At 43.7% G+C, this 18,905-nt stretch overlaps 1 protein-coding gene across 4 annotated transcripts in view; it reads right to left on the reverse strand.

Moving 5' to 3' along the window:
* Positions 1-4,099: 4,099 nt before the first annotated feature.
* Positions 4,100-18,905, reverse strand: part of PSTPIP1 (proline-serine-threonine phosphatase interacting protein 1) — a 49,965-nt gene continuing 35,159 nt past the window's right edge. For all 4 annotated transcript variants that reach the window (XM_035112177.3, XM_088660806.1, XM_088660807.1 and 1 more), the window contains 8 exons: positions 15,026-15,071; positions 14,772-14,851; positions 14,346-14,444; positions 13,615-13,711; positions 12,217-12,295; positions 10,956-11,026; positions 9,106-9,206; positions 4,100-4,538 (listed from right to left, as the gene is read on the reverse strand). In XM_035112177.3, the coding sequence (XP_034968068.2) occupies positions 4,407-4,538; positions 9,106-9,206; positions 10,956-11,026; positions 12,217-12,295; positions 13,615-13,711; positions 14,346-14,444; positions 14,772-14,851; positions 15,026-15,071 (705 nt within the window). In that variant the 3' untranslated portion in view covers positions 4,100-4,406. The remainder of the gene's footprint in view (positions 4,539-9,105; positions 9,207-10,955; positions 11,027-12,216; positions 12,296-13,614; positions 13,712-14,345; positions 14,445-14,771; positions 14,852-15,025; positions 15,072-18,905) is intronic.

The raw sequence follows: 18,905 nt of genomic DNA on the forward strand, positions 1-18,905 counted from the left end.
AAGATGGGGCAACTTGTACCTGTTGGGATAATATCAAAAGCCCCCCGTATCCTGCCAGTTCAAACCTCCCCCTACAGCCTCTGGAGAAGAGGGGTGGGCTGCTCTGCTTTGTGCTCTGGTCCACCCACCCAGTGCTTCTTCCCTCAGCCAGTGTGTGGCCCTGGACAGGTTCTCCCGAGGGAACGCGGCTGTGGATAGACAGAAAGAAACTCTCCATCTCTGATGTATAACCATAATTAAGCATTTGTAACGGACTGGTGGTGCTTTTTGGGGTGTTCGACACAACGGTCTATCTGGCTGCAGCAAACTTATTTGCTGTGTGGTCTAGCAATCCTTCACCTTTCCACATTTTTTCAGTCCAAATATTATGGTAGCATAAGTTTTTGTAGGCCAGAGTCTACTTCAGCCTGAAGTGTTACCTCCGATTGGCAGGTGCCTCTCTCTTTTTAGACAGCTGTAGAGCAAAGTGAGGCCAGGAGCTACAGGCAAGTAAACAGAGTCAACTGAAAAGGGCAGGAGACTGCAGCTCTTAAATGAATAGGCAAAAAAAAGAACTGTTCCAGTCCCTACCAGACTCCATTTAGCGCCAGAACAGATAATGATGGTGTCTTCATAAGAATTCTAATTCAGCAGCTTCTTTCTGGAGTCCCACTTTTGATACTTTTCAGTGAAAGCATGGCAACTTCCAATTCTGTTACTGAATGTCCAACAAGACCGAAATGCTCCCACTATTTTGAGTGTTAACATTTTTAATGTCTATTTTGTGTCCGTTTATTCCCCTGCAACTGATTATATATAAACAGCAGCAGGGTATTGCTGGCACACATTGATAATGACTTAATTGCTTTATTTTATTTTTCCAAAACACTTGGGGTTAATCTGTCTTCCCTGAGCCTGTAGCAATTGGTGGGTTTACACATTCAAATTAATAGATTAAGAAATACATCCCAGCATCTGGAATGTGGAACTCCTAACAGCAATGAGTTTCAAGGAGAAGCCGGCTCTGAGCAAGTATAGATCAGAGGTCCTTTCTCCTTTCTTGAGTGCCGCTTGGGTCCCACACTTTGCCAAACTCCGCTGCCTCCTTGCTCAGCTTAGTATTGAATATCATAAGCCCACAGTGGCCGAGATTGGGGGCACCTGCCATTTTCCATTCAAAGGCAACACTTTTCTCACATCTCCCAGCCCCATTGTCTGATCCCACTTCTGACTGGGAGAAGGGTGAAAGATCACCACTTTCCCAAGCAGCTCCTCCACTGGCCTCTGCTCCCTGCAGCCAAACCCTCCCTTTCTGAATGCCACTGGTTGAAGTCACCCTGAGCAGAAGCCTTTTGTCATACAGCCCCTCCCCTGCACACCATCCGCCAAATCAGATTACAAATCCTGACAAGGGTGCCAAATGAACCAGCTTTCCTCTGGGTCCAGCTGCAAAGGAACCTTCACCAGAGGCTTTTGTTTTGACTGAAGTAGGGATTAAGCTGCACCAGTGACAGGCCTTATTTCCCAAGCTCATCAGCTAATAAACACCCATGTTATTTCAAAGGAAATAAGCCTATTGTCATGTCCTTTTCTATTGAAAGAGCAGTAGTTGAAGTGCATGTATTTTAAAAGATTTACCCATAACTGCAAGTGAAGACAGTGGCAGACTCACCCGAGGAAGAAGAAAATCGGAGAAAGACTGACTCTTAACATTTTAATAAGGTTCTCTATAATGCCTGCTAATGGAGTTCTGCAGGAGGAGGAAGAAATGTAGTCTATTGGAATTTCCTGCAAAACATCCCTACAAAAAAGTGCTTGGGGGGTGTTCTTCCACTATTGTATAATGCCAGCAGTTATGAAGTGATCTGGACAAGGAATGGGGGGGAAGAACATCATTCAATAAATGATCGCTTGTCTAGTCCTGGGACTAAGGTTTTCAGAGAGGGAGCTGTGTTAGTCTGTTGTAGCAAAAGCAACAGCCTTGTGGCATCTTGAAGATTAGCCACTTCCATCATCATCATCTTATTATTATTATTATTATTATTATTATTATTTGAATTTATATACCGCCCAGTTCAGAATATGACGTGATAAACTTGTCTAGGCTTAAAGTTGCCCACAAAAGTGTGTTTTCTCTGGCCAGAGGGTTATGGTTTCAGCTGTGGGGCCTGCCACTGTTAAGGTGCTGCTCCACAGATTAATCTGAAGACTCTGTTAGGGAGAAGGAAGCCCCTGTTACTCCTAACATTTCTGTTCCTCTGATTTGAGCACTTGGCATTGTGCAGCTATCTTTGGATGGACAAGAGATAAATGTAGCTAGGTAGGTAGCCGTGTTGGTCTGATGTAGTTGAAACAAAATAAAAAAATTCCTTCCAGCAGCACCTTAAAGACCAACTAAGTTTTTATTTTGGCATGAATTGGATGTAGTGGTGTGGTAATTTAGCAATGGAAATTAGGCAGTTATAGTAGTATTAGGTGGTCTTGGAACAGCAAAAAGACTAGTCCAAACTCTCAGTCTGTAAAATGACAAGCTAAGAGAGTTTAACAGAAAATTAAACTATTCTGCTCATTGCGATCTATTTTTTATTATTTTTAAACTTCTGGATATGCTGTTAAATGATATGTCTGCAATTATATACTTTAGACTACGTACATTTTTAAAAAATATAACATCGCTGATGAATTGTTAATGTTTTACTTGTAACATAACTTTCATCAGTGAAACAAGGAAAATTCAATGACTTTTTTGTTTAAATCATATATTAAATAACTCTTTAGTATTCACATCATTTGCCGTCTCACACAACCCTGTCAGGGAACAAGACCATTCTTGTCTCCTTCCTTTTTCATTTATTAAAGGCACCTGCTTCTTTTCTATACCTTTAGCGTCAACCCCAAAAGCGCAGGAGATGCTCCCCGCCTCCCTCCTAAAGCAAGCAGACTCTACCTCCAGAGCAAAGCTGGATTGAGTCCCAGGTGACTTGTTTCTGTGCTCTCTCCTCGTGTAGCTCCTACATGCGATGCAAGTGGGCAGCAAATAAATGCTGGCATAGTTGGGTGTAGATGGCTCAGAAGGGGCTCAAAAAGGCCCTTGCTCAGTCTATCCAACCCGTGAGCAAAGGGCATGAGACTCCAGGGTGCTCATACATAGTTGCTGCCTCTAGTTTCATTTGGCTTCCATTGGGAGATGGGTACGTCAGTAGCCTTAGGAGGCCTGCAGGGATCAGCAAGTTGAAAGAATTTACAGGATGGGTTTCTTTCTAATGAAAGAAATGGTCTGGCATGTCATTGCAAGAGGGGTCCCCAGAACAGGTCACAGGTCTCAGGCCTTCCACTTGCTGCTTGCCACTTGTACAGTGGTACCTTGGTTTTCGAACATCTCCGTTGACGAACATTTTGGTTTTCAAATGCTGTAAACTCAGAAGTAGATGCATGGTTTTTGAACACGCCTCGGAATTCAAACATGCCACACGGCTTCCGCTGAGTGCAAGATCCTGAGCACTAGCTGTCAGCTGTTGTGTTTTCGAATGTTTCAGAACTCGAACGGTCTCCAAGAACGGATTACGTTTGAAAACCAAGGTACCACTGTATTCAAATTCTCAGCTGCTGGAACCCTAAACTCTAGTTGCGGCGGAAGCCAGTGTTGGCACCCCAGTGGAACAACTGCAAGTGCATTTCATCCCCCTCCAAAGGAGCTTTTGATCCCGGGCAGCTGAGAATTTGAATGATTGCTAAGTGCAGCTCCAATGACAGCTCCCCCACCTTCATTTCCAGGGGGCAGCTGCAGAGCCAGGAAAGGGCTGGTTTGATCTATGTGCTTTGGGTTCCATCAATTGGAGAGAAGAAAGACACCAGCACCAAGACATACCTCCAGAGTGGCACTTGAAACGGCTGTGTTGCTGCCCAGCTGGGTCTTTTAGAGAGGTCCTCTTCCTCTGGATGCCTTATGAGGCCATCATCTTAGAAATCATAAACCTGGGGTTGCTAACCTGCACCGCTCCCAACTCCCATCAGACCCCACCAATGGTCAGGGATGACAAAGAGTTGCGGTTGAGCAACAGCAGGAAGACTACAAGTTACCAAACCCTGCTAAAATAAAAAAAATTCCTTCAGTAGCACCTTAAAGACCAACTAAGTTTTTATTTTTGTATGAGCTTTTGTGTGCATGCACACAAAGATACACTGAAACAGAAGAGCCAGACCCTTAAGTATATTCAGAGGGTGGTGCTAAAATAGATAAGGATGTATCTTGTAGTTGTGCTGTTTTGTTTTTAGCAACATGGGACACCAGGCAGCAATCTCTGTTAAATTTAAGTGTAGACCCATAGCTCTTCATTTAATGACATTCACAAAGATGGATTTTTAAAGGCATTTCTAGGGGAAATTCAGAGAAGGGAAAATCAAAACACTCCAGGTTGCTCCTCTCATCAAAGTTTTTCCAGGTAAGACCCAGGCACAAATCCTTGCTTTCCGTTCTGTTCTGCAGTCCACCAGCCATCATCACCAACTTCGATGATGGAGATGACATCACCTGCTTGCATATCCAGCTCATCCTCATTCTAGAAAAAGAGAACAAATGGAGGACTGGAGAGGTTTGCTCCAGCAGAAGCTGGAAGGTCCCAGGCTTTTCCACCATCCCAGGTAGAAGGCTAGGCCAAATCCCTTCTGCCCAACTCCCTAGTTATCCAGGTGGAGACAGCCTTTGGCTGCTGTTGGTACATGCTTTTCCCACACCTATAGTTGGGAGTGGAGCTGCCCGGTCCCACCCAGGCGCTGCTACAGGTGCTCTGATGGGTGGGGAACCAGAGGCAAAAGTGGGTGGAGTAACAAGACTAAAGTTTCCCTTTGCACATTAGGCAGGCTTCTGCACACACAAACACACACAAACACCCTCCAGACAAGCAAGGGAGATTATCAGATATCAAGGACACATTCATGCCAGGCAAAAACATTCCAGGTTTGGAGCAGAGCTAGTGGCTAGGAAGTGGAGTGTTGCCTGGGAAGAGTTTGGAGGGCCAGGTAAAGAGACCTGGAGGGCCACAATCAGCCTGTAGCCTTGAAGCCCACCCCCACCCCCAGGCCCACATACAATAAAGGGCCAAGGAGCCCCTTCAGCCTCTTTCCCCCTTTTTCAGAATGTTAATTTTAGTAACAAGCAAAACCTTCAGCAAAATTAAGTGACTGACTGACCAATTAATTATAGCTTAGTTGATTGATCAACACATTTTTTTAATCAGGTGATGGCCTTCATTTTGTTAATGTATGCTAAACTCAATAATCTGGTTATCATGACCCAAATCAAATTGTGAACATGCTCAGCTGCTATGGATACCAGGCATCCAGACAGAGCACATCGCTGACTTGTGACTTTGGTGCCCACAAAGAGTTTTCTTACCCTGGAGCTCTAGCAGCTGATGGAGCTGCCATTCAACTTCCCAACATGAAGGCCACCTGCAGTATTGTGGAACAACAGGAGCAGCAGCAGGACCCAACAGCCCTGCTCCCAGCCATAGAATCATAGAGTTGGAAGAGACCACAAGGGCCATCCAGTCCAACCCCCTGCCAAGCAGGAAACACCATCAAAGCATTCTTGACATATGCCTGTTAAGCCTCTGCTTAAAGACCTCCAAAGAAGGAGAATGCACCACACTTCTTGGCAGCAAATCCCACTCCCGAACAGCTCTTACTGTCAGGAAGTTCTTCCTAATGTTTAGGTGGAATCTTCTTTCTTGTAGCTTGAATCCATTGCTCCATGTCCACTTCTCTGGAGCAGCAGAAAACAACCTTTCACCCTCTTCCATATGACATCTTTTTATATATTTGAACATGGCTATCATATCACCCCTTAACCTTCTCTTCTCCAGGCTAAACATACCCAGCTCCCTAAACTGTTCCTCATAAGGCATCGTTTCCAGGCCTTTGACCATTTTGGTTGCCCTCCTCTGGACACGTTCCAGCTTGTCAGTATCCTTCTTGAACTGTGGTGCTCAGAACTGGACACAGTACTCCAGGTGAGGTCTGACCAGAGCAGAATACAGTGGTACTATTACTTCCCTTATCTAGATGCTATATAGAAAGAAACGCTGTGATCACTAAAAGTCAGCATGGATTTCTGAAAAATAAGTCATGTCAGACTAACCTGATCTCATTTTTTGACAGAATTACAAGCCTGGTAGATGAAGGGAATGCTATGGATATAGCCTATCTTGATTTCAGCAAGGCCTTTGACAAGGTGCCCCATGATATTCTTGTAAAGAAGCTGGTAAAATGTGGGCTAGACAATGCTACCATTCAGTGGATTTGTAACTGACTGACTGACCGAACCCAAAGGGTGGAACTTTGCCTGTTCTCCAGGAATTTTCAAAGATTATTGCCAGTGGTTTTGAAATCACCTCTGCCAGTTCTTTTAATACTCTTGGATGTACTTCATCTGGCCCTGGAGACTTGAATACATCTAAACTAGCCAAGTATTCTCATACTACCTCCTAACTTATTCTGGGCTGTGTTTCCCCTGCTGAATGATCTGCTCCATATTCTTCTGGTTGGGCATTGTTTTCTTTTTTGGAGAAGACTGAAGCAAAGAAGGCATTGAGGAGTTCTGCCCTTTCTCTGCCCCCTGTTTGCATTTCACCATCTTCTCCTCTAAGTGACCCCACTGTTTCCTTGTTCTTCCTTTTGCTATGGACATACCCATAAAAGCCCTTTTTGTTGCTTTTAACCTCTCTGGCGAGCCTGAGTTCATTCTGTGCTTTAGCTTTTCTGACTTTGTCTCTACACGTGCTGGCTATATGTTTGAATTCCTCTCTGGTGATTTCCCCCCTTTTCCATTTTTTGTACATATCCCTTTTAAATCGTAACTCAGTTCTTAAGATAGCCCCCCTGGCTTCTTTCTTTCTTCCATGTTTCTGTCTCATTGGTGTTGCCTGAAGTTGTGCTTTTAATATCTCCCTTTTAACAAACTCCCAACCATCATGAACTCCCTTCCCTTTTAGTATTTCTGTCCATGGTATCTCACCCAGCGTTTCCTTAAGTTTTCTGAATTCGGCTTTCTTAAAGTCTAGGATTTGAGTCTTAGTATGCTTGGTTGCTCCTTTCCGCTGAATAATAAACTCCAGAAGAGCATGATGAGTCCCACCTAATGATCCTGCCACTTCTGCAAGGCCAATGAGGAATCTGTTCGACCTTATGCTCTTGACTGAGTTTTGACATCCAACAAATATCAGGATAGTTGAAATCCCCCATTACTACTATCTCATTTCCTTTTGAATGGTTGGCCATCTGTTCCAGGAAGGCATCATCTGTGTCCTCAGTTTGGCTTGGGGATCTATAGTAAACTCATACAATGAGATCACTGTTATTTTTCTCTCCCTTAATCTTGACCCAGATACTCTCTATATGGCTTTGAAGTTTTAAATCCTGGATCTCTTCACAGGTATACACATCCCTGACGTATAACACCACTCCTCCTCCTTTCCTGTTTGGTCTATTTCTCTGAAATAGATTGTATCCCTCTATTACTACATTCCAATCGTGAGACTCATCCCACCAGGTTTCAGTGATGCCTATTATGTCATATTTAGTTTGCTGTACCAAGAGCTCAAGTTCATATTGTTTATTTCCCATGCTCTGTGCATTAGTATACAGACATTGAAGACCATTGATCATTCCCTCGTATCTCTTATTTAAGGATATGTTCCTCCCACCACTAGGTCTGCATGCTGTTTGCTCCATTTGGTCCTTGACATTTGGATGATCATCTTCAGAACTTGATAGACTCCTACCTTCAGGACCACTGTCTCCCTCCCCCACATAAGTCAGTTTAAAGCCCTCCTGATGAGGTTTTTGAGTTTCATGGCAAAAACATTCCAATTTTTGTGAGGTGCAGCCCATCACTTGCCAGAAGTCCATCTTCAAGAAACTGCAGACCGTGATCTAAGAATCCAAACCGCTCCTGTTTGCACCATTTGCGAAGCCAGTTGTTCACTTCCCCTATTTTTCCCTCTCTCCCTGGGCCATGTCGTTCAACTGGGAGGACAGATGAGATGACAATTTGTGCATTTAATTGCTTCAACTTCCTGCCCAGAGCCTCATAATCACTTTTGATCTTCTGTAGGCTATGGCTTGCAGTGTCATTGGTTCCCACGTGGACCAAAAGCCGATTTTTCTTCAAGGCCTACATTGGCTCCCGGTATGTTTCCGAGCACAATTCAAAGTGTTGGTGCTGACCTTGAAAGCCCTCAACGGCCTCTGCCCAGAAGGAACGTCTCCACCCCCATCGTTCTGCCCGGACACCGAGGTCCAGCTCTGAGGGCCTCCTGGCGGTTCCCTCACTGCAAGAAGCAAAGTTACAGGGAACCAGGCAGAGGGCCGTCTCAGTAGTGGCACCCGCCCTGTCCTGTGGAACACCCTCCCACCAGATGTCAAAGAGAACAGCCCTCTCAGGAAATTGTTAATGTCTAATGTTTTACGAATTTTTATGTGCTGTAAGCCGCCCAGAGTGGCTAGGAAAACCTAGCCATATGGGTAGGGTATAAATAATAAAATTACCACTACTACTAGCAGTGGAATTTGCTACCAAGGAGTGTGGTGGAGTCTCCTTCTTTGGAGGTCTTTAAGCAGAGGCTTGACAGGCATATGTCAAGAATGCTTTGATGGTGTTTCCTGCTTGGCAGGGGGTTGGACTGGATGGCCCTTGTGGTCTCTTCCAACCATAGCTGCCAAGTTTTCCCTTTTCTTGCGAGAAAGCCTATTCAGCATAAGGGAAAATCCCTTTAAAAAAGGGATAACTTGGCAGCTATGCTTCCAACTCTATGATTCTATGATTCTATGATTCTACTACATGCAGAGAGATAGGGGAAGAGCTCTCTGTGCAGCTCCCATTTCTTGGGATTGTTTAATTGGAACTGCTTTGTGGCTTTGTGCTTAAGGGTTTTTATCCTTGTTTTTATCACGAAAGTGGCCTGCGAGGGAGCACGTCAGCTGTGCATGGCCTCCACTTCAAGGCAATCCAATCAATCAATCAGCCAATAAAAATAATCCCACATTTACCTCCTGGAGTTTGTGTTTGGATTGATGATATTGATTTTGTTTAAGCAGACTATGCACCTAGAGGGATTTGGTGCTTACCTGGGCTGTGTAATCATAAAGGACTTTGTAGTCCTCAGATGTAGAAAACTCTTCTTCTTGGGCCACGTGAATTGCTGCATAAACGCCATCTGCTTTCTCAGCTGTGGGAACAAAGGGGTTAACTGCTTTGAGAGGCAAAGGATCCTGTGCAAGTGCTCAGAAAGTAGGATTTTTATTGCCAACCTCATTCCTAGGTCGCCATCACCTCCCCAACCCTGAAGACGGGACCCTGAGACCCTGAGTAAATTCCAAGGCAGTCGGCTCAGCAGGTGCAATTGGACCCGTCTGTCTAGATTTAGCCTTAATAACCACATTAATGCCATGATGCATTCATAGCACAAAGGAAATATTTTGGCCTCAGCAATTGTTTTCAAGTACTGTACCTCAAAGATTGGGATTAAAAAAAGGAGGATGGGTGGGTGGGTATTGTTTATCTTGAGTATTTATTAACCGCCAGCTCATTAAAACTATCATGGCAGTGTACAATAAAATCATTAAAACATCATAAAATTATACAGAACAAACTAGCAACACCAAATCAGATTAATTCTCTGGGGTGGATAACTATTAGAGATCATTTATTTGATTTCTATCCTCCCAAAGGGCAGCAAACACAATACAAAAATTGTAAAACAAAAACAATTGGATCTCACAGCTACTTTTTTCACGGTCGCCAATAACTATATTTCAGCCATCAAAAACCTGTGTGAACAGAAGTGTTTTAAAATTCCTCCATACATGGGCAAGAAAGACACCCCTCCATCAATATCAATATTCTCAACAGCTGATATTGGGGGCGGTCCTCTGGTCTCAGAGCATGGAGGGCTGTAAGGATGCCTTCGAAGGGGAGGCCCTAAATGTGGCAGCACCTAAACTTTGGAACTCCCTGCCTATTGAAATCAAGCCGGCGCCTTCACTAGACTCATTCATTTTGGCACCTGCTAAAAACATTCTTGCTTAGACAAGCCCACACAGATGCTTATAAAGTTGAGGTAATTTTAATGTGCATGTTAACTTTGATATGTTGTAATTTTTTATCTTTGAGGGTTTTTTTAAAACATTCAAGTGGTGTATAAATCTTATGAACTAACTAAATACAAAGTTTATTTATCATCATAATCATCACACTGCAGTGAGCAGCAGGAGGAGGAGGCAGGCAGGCAGCTTTCTGCAACACCTCTTCTGTGGCAAAACCAAACTCAGGTAATCTTTGCATCTCCGAGATCCTTCTGCCTGCTCCTGCTTCCTCCAGGGCTGGTATGACTTGAGGTTTCACTTCCTTTGCAAGACAGAGTCTTGACAGCATTGCTGCAATAGCTGCACTCTGTGCACCATGTGGCCCGCAAGCCACACCCCCTGCCCCACGCAGGGGAACCCTAGGTCCTTTGCAGGCACAGCTGCAAAGGGGCACCAGGTTTTGCCAGGGGCAATAATCAGCTGGTCTCCGTGCACAAAGCGCCCAAGCCCCAACCACCAGCCGAGCTCTGTGTGGTGCTTTTGCTAATGCCATTGATTGCTCGGGCAAAACCTGATTTCCTGGCTCCACTGTTCCTCTCCCTCTCCCCTGCCCCCCCCCCAATCTTACACAGAGGCAAGCAGAGCATGACAAGAGGCGAACAGCAGACCCCCCCCTTCCCCTGCAGGGCTCCCCCTTTCTCCATCAAGTGCTCTTGGCGGAATGGGAAAAAACACCCACCGGATGCAAGCTTAGAATCCCTTTAAACAGATTAACACAGCGATGCCCAAAAGAGTGAAGGGGGTGGATTTGTGTTTGATCCTGAGAAGGTCCCAATGGCCCTTTAAAAATGTGGGCTCACTTCCTAAAAAGAACATCAGTTGAACAAACATACCAGCTGGTGGAGCTGTGGGAATAATACTGTCAGAGGTGTTTCGATTGTTTCCATGGAGCAATCCAGAGAATCTGTGGAGCCATAAGAAGCCAGGATGAGTTGCAGAGCAAGAGGATTGCTAACCCCCTGTCAATGGCCAGCGTTGAGGGTCACCCTCAGTGGACACCTGCCAGCGCCCAGACCTCATCAGGGCCCCTACAGCGGACTTCCATAGCCTCCTGGCCATGCTCCCCCTCTTAGGAACATGAGAGGAGCCCTCCTAGATCAGACCCAAGGCCTGCCTGCTTCACCAGGTGCCTCTGGGAAGCCCAGAAGCAGGACAAAAGGGCAACAAGCCTCTCCTGCTGCAACTGCTGTGCATGAGGTAGACTGCCCCTGAGCATGGTGGCTTCATGTTGCCATCCTGGTTAGTATCAATGGGCAGCCCCATCCTCCATGAAATACACCAACGCTTCTCAAAGCCAGAATGCAGTGCTTGAAGGGGCAATGAATCCCACAGGCTAACTCTTGCCCCCACCTCACCCTTGCTGCCTGGACACCTGACCTCCCCAAGTGTGCAAGCAGTGGCCAAAGCCAGTCCCCTTGCCCTTTCCTGCTGGGTGGATTGGGCCCAGAGACGGAAGGAAAGTGCTTGGCCAGTCATCAAGATGGCACAGTGTCATCGCTCAGATCTGGAGAGACATTTCATGGGACACCCGAGATCCCTGGTTCAAGAGTTATGTTCATTGGTATTGCAGAGGAACGGAGCTGCAACTTTCCCTGCAGCTGGGGGGGGGGTTGATGCTGATCCCACAGTCGCATGGGGGGCAAACTCCTTCCCAACTCCTCCCTTTATTATTTATTTATTAATGGTTGCAGAAGAACCTCAGGGTGATTTACCAAAATAAATATGATTTTATTTGGCAGCTTCTGTAAACAGACAAGACCTTTCTCCCTGTCTTCTGTCTCTTAAACTGCTGTGTTTTCATACCCAATTTTAATAATAATCGTATCTGTTTTATTCCCTCCTGACTTTTTATTTTTATTTTGACTTTAACAAAAGCTCCGTGTTTCGATCTCACATTATTTTATTATTCTATTTCATTTTATTTTTTAAAGACAGCAGAGATGTCCTAAGTCACAGAGGGGAGCCTGGTGACTGCATATTCCCCAAGACACCCCCCCCCAAATACATGGCTCTCTACACCTGTGCAGAGAAAGCTTTCCAAAGTCTCTTTGGATAGTCCCCCATATTCAAGTTGCCCCAATGGGCCTGCTTTACCTCTTCATCATCCCGCATGTCGGGACTGGGCTGTTAGCCGTCACGACTCTGTCATAATAGTTTTCGTAGCCAATGGCAGCTGTATTGGGGAAGGGGTGGAAGACATGGGAAAAACCAGCTCAGCATTGTTGCAGCATCTCTCTCTCTCTCCCCCCCCCACATGGTCATTGCCAAGGTCTCCTCTGAAGCTCACATTTAAAACCTTTCACAATATGTTAAGAACGGCAGGTTTCTCATGGTCTGGCAGGGCAATCCTACAGGTGGGGGTTTGAGAGTGGAATGTGAAGCAAAGGATCTTCCGGACATTCCCCTGCGAAGGGGGCACAAGGTGGGTCCGGGGGGGGGGCGGCTTGGAAAAGTCCCAAGGGCCAGATAGCAAGTTCCCCATTCCTGCTGCAGCAGAATGTGGAATCCAAACAAAACACGTTCACATTCCACAAAAAGGGATCTCAGCTAAGTATGTGACCTTCCTGGCAGTGTGGGGGCCATTCAAGAGTGGAAGAGGCTCCTTAGGAAAGATGGGGGGCTCTCCTTTCTTACAGGCTTATACAGGTGGAACTCAGAAAACTAGAATATTGTCGAAAAGTACAAAGCAAGATATGTCAAGCCTTTATTTGTTGTAATTGTAATTATTTGTCGTTAGGCGGGTCAATTATAAATGGAATGTAATAGTGATGTTTATTTTTGTTTATTTTTGTATTATTGTAACTATTTGTTTTATTACTGTGGAATTTCCAAAAGAAAGCATTTGTAAAAATTAAAAGAAAAATAAAAAAGAATAAGTTGCATTACTGAAATAAATGCACTTTTCACCGATATTCTAAATTTTCAAGTTTCACCTGTAAGCGGTGTTAGAAATTCAGAATTATAAGCTCGGTATCAAATGGCTCCTCAAACCAAGGTTACAGTCACCAAAACGGAACGCCTAGTTGCCATTCCCCCGACGGGTAGAAAGTCATATTTTTCAATACACCTTTTTGGTTCTTGAAATTCATTCTGATTGTGTAGATAAATTATAATGGATATAATTTTACAGGTTGTGGTATTGGTGTGTGAAAGAAGTCTAGATCCAAAATTCCTAGGCATTCACCTCCAGGTGGTGGAGGCGACAGGAGCCATTCTAGCACCCGGACTTCTTCATTTGGTCGCAAGTGGATGATAGCCAGGTGAAACGTGCGCCTGGTGGATTTTGAACGCTGCTGATAAGCAGAGGCTGGATGGTCACCACCCACAAGCAATGCTCTGCAGCAAGTCTCCTGTAGCAGCAGCCAGGGGGTGGACTAGCTGCCTCAGAAAGGCCTTGCAGTCGTCCTTATTTCCACCCCTCCTTTCTGGAGTTCAGAGGTGACAATTAGACACCAAAAACGCTAAATAAAAAAGTTCCCTCAGCCGGGTTACCTGGTGGCTCCATCCCAGTCATCTTATTCTGAATGAAGTGATTCATATCCGAGTCTATGATGCAGTTCTCCAGGCTCACTCGGACCTCTTCATACAGCTGGGAGACCGAGAAAAGGAAGAAGTGGGTTGTCTCGCGATCAGCACATTTTATGAACCAAAAACTTTTGCTTCTTTTGACACCAGTCATCTTAGCTGCTTCCTTGAAAATGGATTTTTCGGAGGCTAAGATTCTAAGACTGTGGGCAGAGCCTGTTGCAGCCTTAATTCTGGTGAGGTTGCTGAGCACCTTCAGATGCTTCATAAATAAACTGAACAAAAACATGTTTTTTTAGGACTTAAGCTGCGGTTGAAAGTGTTGCGCTCTGGGCCATTTTGTTGTTTAATGGTTACTGGGAATCCCTTGGATCTCTTCTGAGCTTCTGGGATTCCCTTCCACTTTAGCCTCAGTTTTATTTATTTCATTTCTATCCCACCTTCTTCCCTCCAAGGAGCTCAAGGGGGTGGTAGATAGCCCTCCTCCCCCACCATTGTATCTTCACATCGACAACCCTGTAAGGTAAGTTAAGCTGAGAGCTGGCCCAAGTGGCTGGCCCAAGAGGCGACATGGCTTCCCCAGGCTGGATCCAAATCCTGCCATCCAGTGAGAGCTTCATGGCAAAGGCGGGATTTGAACCCAGGTCCTAGGCCGACATTCTAACCACTACACCACTGCTGGCATGCATGTCCCTTACCTCATCGTCCTTCACGCACTGCATGGAGAGCTGGTTGCAATGGACCCACAGGGAATTCCGGAGAATGGTGATTCGGTCGCATTCCTGGAGCTGGAAGGCCTAGATCCATGAAGGACAAAGGAGGGTTCCATTGGCTCCATGGTGTTCTGCGTCAGGGCTGCCGTCAAAGGGTGGCAGCTTGGGCATTTGGCAAGGGGCCACACTCAGGAGGGCAGCTAAGGGCCCCCTGGACCTTCTGCAGCAAGGTGATGCAGACTCACAGAAGGGCTTTGCAAAACCCGGACCCAACCCTGCTCCCCATTCCAACATGGCATGCAAAAGTCCCACATGTCAGCACTGAGAATGATTAGGCGTCAGTGGATCATGAAAGCTGCGGGTTACATTGACCCATGGATATCAAGTGCTTTCCAAATGCCAACCTCTTACCTCGCAAGTGCTGATATGCTCCTGCTCCCAGGCAGTCCGAGCCTGATCCAACAATTCTATATTCTGCTTGTACACTCTTTCTGCAGCAGCAGAAAAACAAAGGAAAGGGGTTCACCAATGAGGTACAAGTCCCTGTTTGTGTAGCCCCATCCCATGATTAGGAATTCTCTAGGACAAAATAGGATCTGTGCCTGCCCCAGCCGCGTGGGGCACATGTGACCTACTGTATGTTTTCTGGATATTTAAACCAGTACCTGCTTCATTTGCTGCCTCTTTGCACTGCTTTGCTTTGGTCTGACTCTGAAATATAAAAAGAGGAGACTGTCACGGCTGTGCAGAAGAAAAAGAAGGGATACTTCAGGGTAGCCGCAGACCGCGTCAGACGCTCCCTGAGAAAGCTCCGGGGAAGCGCTACTCATTGCGGAGAGAAACGGGGTTTTTTGAGGCTTCAAAACCCCCGTGGCGGAACAGGGGGGACTCCCTGCCCCAAGAGAGGCTGCGCATTGAGAAAGCCTGACTCCTGAGGCGTACAAGCGGCTAAACCTCCGACAAAGGGAAAGAAAAAAAAAACCCTGCGTCCAGTAAAGGTTGGTGCAACTTTTCTGCAATCCTCTTGAAAGAGACCTTGTAACAAACTGCGAGAGACTTTGTATTTTGTGAAAAGCGGAAAGGCGCTTAAAGGCGCTCAAAGGCGCTTAAAGAAACACAGCGAAATATAGGGCTAAGAAACGCTAATGTAAGAGGAAAAAAGAGGGAAAGAAAAGTGCTCTACAGATTGGGGAGGAGCAGAAGAGAGGCCAACCTAGAAAGAAAGTATAAAAAGCGGGGGAACACAAGATATATATACAAAGAAGGGGCCAACGCTGATGTATCCAGATAGTTGCATCAAACTCCCAGTTTTAAGAAAACAAGAACCAAAAGTGCTGTGAATAAAAGAATAATTAAGAGCAATATTGACTAATGACTATTGACTAATGAGCTGAAGTTGAAATTTGGATATTTTAATTGATTGCTGAACTGAATATTAAAATAAGTGAGGGGTGTAAAAGGAGGGTAAGAGTCAAAAAGGAAAAAGGAGCGAAAGCCATGTGAAATTGCAAATAAACTCACCACCACCCTAAGCCCCAAAGAAGATAAATTTGGCCTGTACCAAATAAAGAAGGGGAAAGACAACGACAACTAATGCTTTCTAATGGTGGGAAGAAGAAATATGTTCCAAACTACTGAATGTGGAAAAATTGAATTTCCATGTGGTAAAAATTGAGTAAAAGTAACAAGTTGGTGACAATCCCCTAATTAAAAAAGGATTTAAAGACTGGAAATCTTGCTGACTCATTGAAACTAGACTTCTGTGACTTTAAGAAATTTTAACAACTACAGACATTGAATATAAAGCCCCAGATAAAGAGATTGTTCTAGAAAAGGCAAGGTGAAAGAAGGAACTGCAAGACAATACCGCCACCTACAGGAGAAGTCAAAATCAACATTTTTTAAGGACTTTATCTTAAAACAAAAGACTAGGGCTTGATATGCCCAATATCAACAAGAAATCAACAAACCCTACTGTGGTAACAACTAGCTCAAGTAACACCAGAAGAAATTCAACACAGGAGTCCGAAATGAATATAGATATGAAAGAACTCATTTTAGGTTTGAAAAAAGACTTATCAGAAATGAGAAAAGAGCTGAATGACAATGCTAAGTCTACCGACCAAAAATTGGACATGATGGGAAAGAAAATAGAAGAATTGAGTCAAAAGGCGGAGAGCACAGATCAAAAACTGGACAATATGGGTATAAAAATTGAGGAAAATGTTAAGAGGGTGGCGGATTTAACGGTAAATGTAAATGACCTAAAGGAGAAAAATATGGAGGTAACACAAGCGGTACAAGATTTAAAGGGTAAGACGACAAACTTAGAAGGAGTAAGAAAAATTCAGAAAGAAAGTAGAGAGCGAAAGGGGGAATCAGACAAGGTTAGAAAAGAACTAACAGAAATGAAAGGTACACACGAAGCCATCCTGGATGCTATTGCAATGATAGAAATGCATAGAAGGGAGAAGGAGTTAAGGTTTAGATCAATTCCAGAAGAACAGGACGAGCAGATATATCAGAAAATAACCTCAGAATTAGCAAAATGGTTAGAAATAGATCAGCAAGAATTGTCACAAAACATAGAAAGAGTCTACAGATCAAAATCAGCCCTTGCCAGAGTAAATAAATGGCCAGGGGATTGCCTGGTAACATTCAGAAACATGGAAACCAGAGACTTAGTGCTACAAACTTGTAGCAAGAAAAAATTAAAGATTCAGGGAGTAGACATTATAATCCACAAAATTATCCCAGTCAGGTTGTTGAAAAAAAGAGAAAAATATAAAGCCACTGGTGGAAGCATTAGGAGAAAAATCAATAGTCCACAGGTGGAGATTTCCTGAGGGAATTTCCTTTTTTTATAAAGGGAAAAGAAGAAACTTTAACACATGGGCCGAAGCTGATAAGTTTTGGCGAACATACAAAGACCAACTTGGGGGGAAAAAACAACTGGGCGAAAGGGTGGTGGAGGAGAATACTCACTCAGAGAAAGAGGAAGAATAGAGTAAGATATACGGAAAGATTAAAAGTTAAAAGCAACTACCGTGCATTCTATCTGTAATAAAGTATATGCTCTTTTTTGTTTTTGTTTTTTAAAGACTCTGCAAATACCCGACTAATAAAGTAATAATGGATTTAAAAGTACTCACCTGGAACGTTAATGGTTTAAATGAAAAAACTAAAAGAAATAAGGTGGAGCATGTGCTCCTAAAACAAAAACTTGATCTAATATGCCTTCAGGAAACGCACATTGCAGAAAACCATGTAAGAATTCTGTCTAATAAAAAGGAAGGAAGGGACTTTGTCTCCTCAGACAAGAGTAAAAAAAGAGGAGTAGTAATATATGCCAAGTCAAAATTAGAACCCAAATTGATTTATAAAGACACACAAGGTAGGGTAGTAGCAATAGAAGTGACAGTTCAAGGAGAAAAAATAATCGTAATTGGAATATACGCCCCAAATGAAAGGAGAAGTGAATTCTATCAAAGTTTAGAAACCAAGTTAATAGAGAACGTAGGAGAGAAAATAATTTTATTAGGTGATCAAAATGGGGTAACAGTACCGGAATTGGATCGATCAGTTAAGACCGGGGGAAAAAAACAAATGAAATTACCAAATACCTTTTTCAAGCTAACAGAAACTTTTGGCCTAGAAGATGCATGGAGAAATGAAAACCCATTTCAAAGAGAATACACCTTCTTTTCATATCCAAAAAATTCGGCAGGAAGAATAGATACCATCTGGGTGACAAAGGAAATGACTTTAAAAATCTTTAAAGCGGAAATTCAACCAAAAACGCTTTCAGACCATAATGCAGTTATGGTCTGGTTAAAAGATAATAGGAAAACTCCAACAAGATGGAGGCTAAATGAATTTCTCCTAAAAAATGAAAGTATTGTAGAAAAAGCAAAAGAAATATTAAAAGAATATTTTAAATTTAATATGTCAGAAGAAGTAGACATAAAAACAGTTTGGGACGCCAGCAAGGCTGTATTAAGGGGCTACTTTATACAGCAAAACATAATTCAAAGAAAGGAGAAAGAAAAAAAGAAACAAGAGGTGATAGAACAAATTAGAAAAAATGAAAAGGAGTTATATAATAAACCAGAGAATGCGGAGATAAAGAGGAATATCAAATTATTACAATCTCAATATTCAATGCTGCTAAGCGAGGAAATCGAATGGAAACTAAAATTAATGAAACAAAGATATTTTGAAGGAGCCAATAAGCCTGGTAAGATCCTGGCGTGGCAACTTAAAAAAAAAGAAGATGAGAGAGTAATAAATAAACTAAAAATTAAGGGGGAAATTACAAATGACCTTAAAGAAATTGAAAAATGTTTTGGCGAACTCTATAATGAACTGTACAAGGAAGAAAATGAAACCCTAGACGAGATAAGACACTATCTAGAAAAAAATGGACTCCCTAAACTTAGAAAAGAACAGAGAGAAATTTTAAATGCCCCAATTACTATACGAGAAATCCAAATGGCAATAAAGAATACAAAAGTAGGAAAATCTCCAGGCCCAGACGGCTTGTCA

This window comes from Zootoca vivipara, chromosome Z1, assembly GCF_965207765.1.
Source record: "Zootoca vivipara chromosome Z1, rZooViv2.hap1.1, whole genome shotgun sequence".
Taxonomy (NCBI): domain Eukaryota; kingdom Metazoa; phylum Chordata; class Lepidosauria; order Squamata; family Lacertidae; genus Zootoca; species Zootoca vivipara.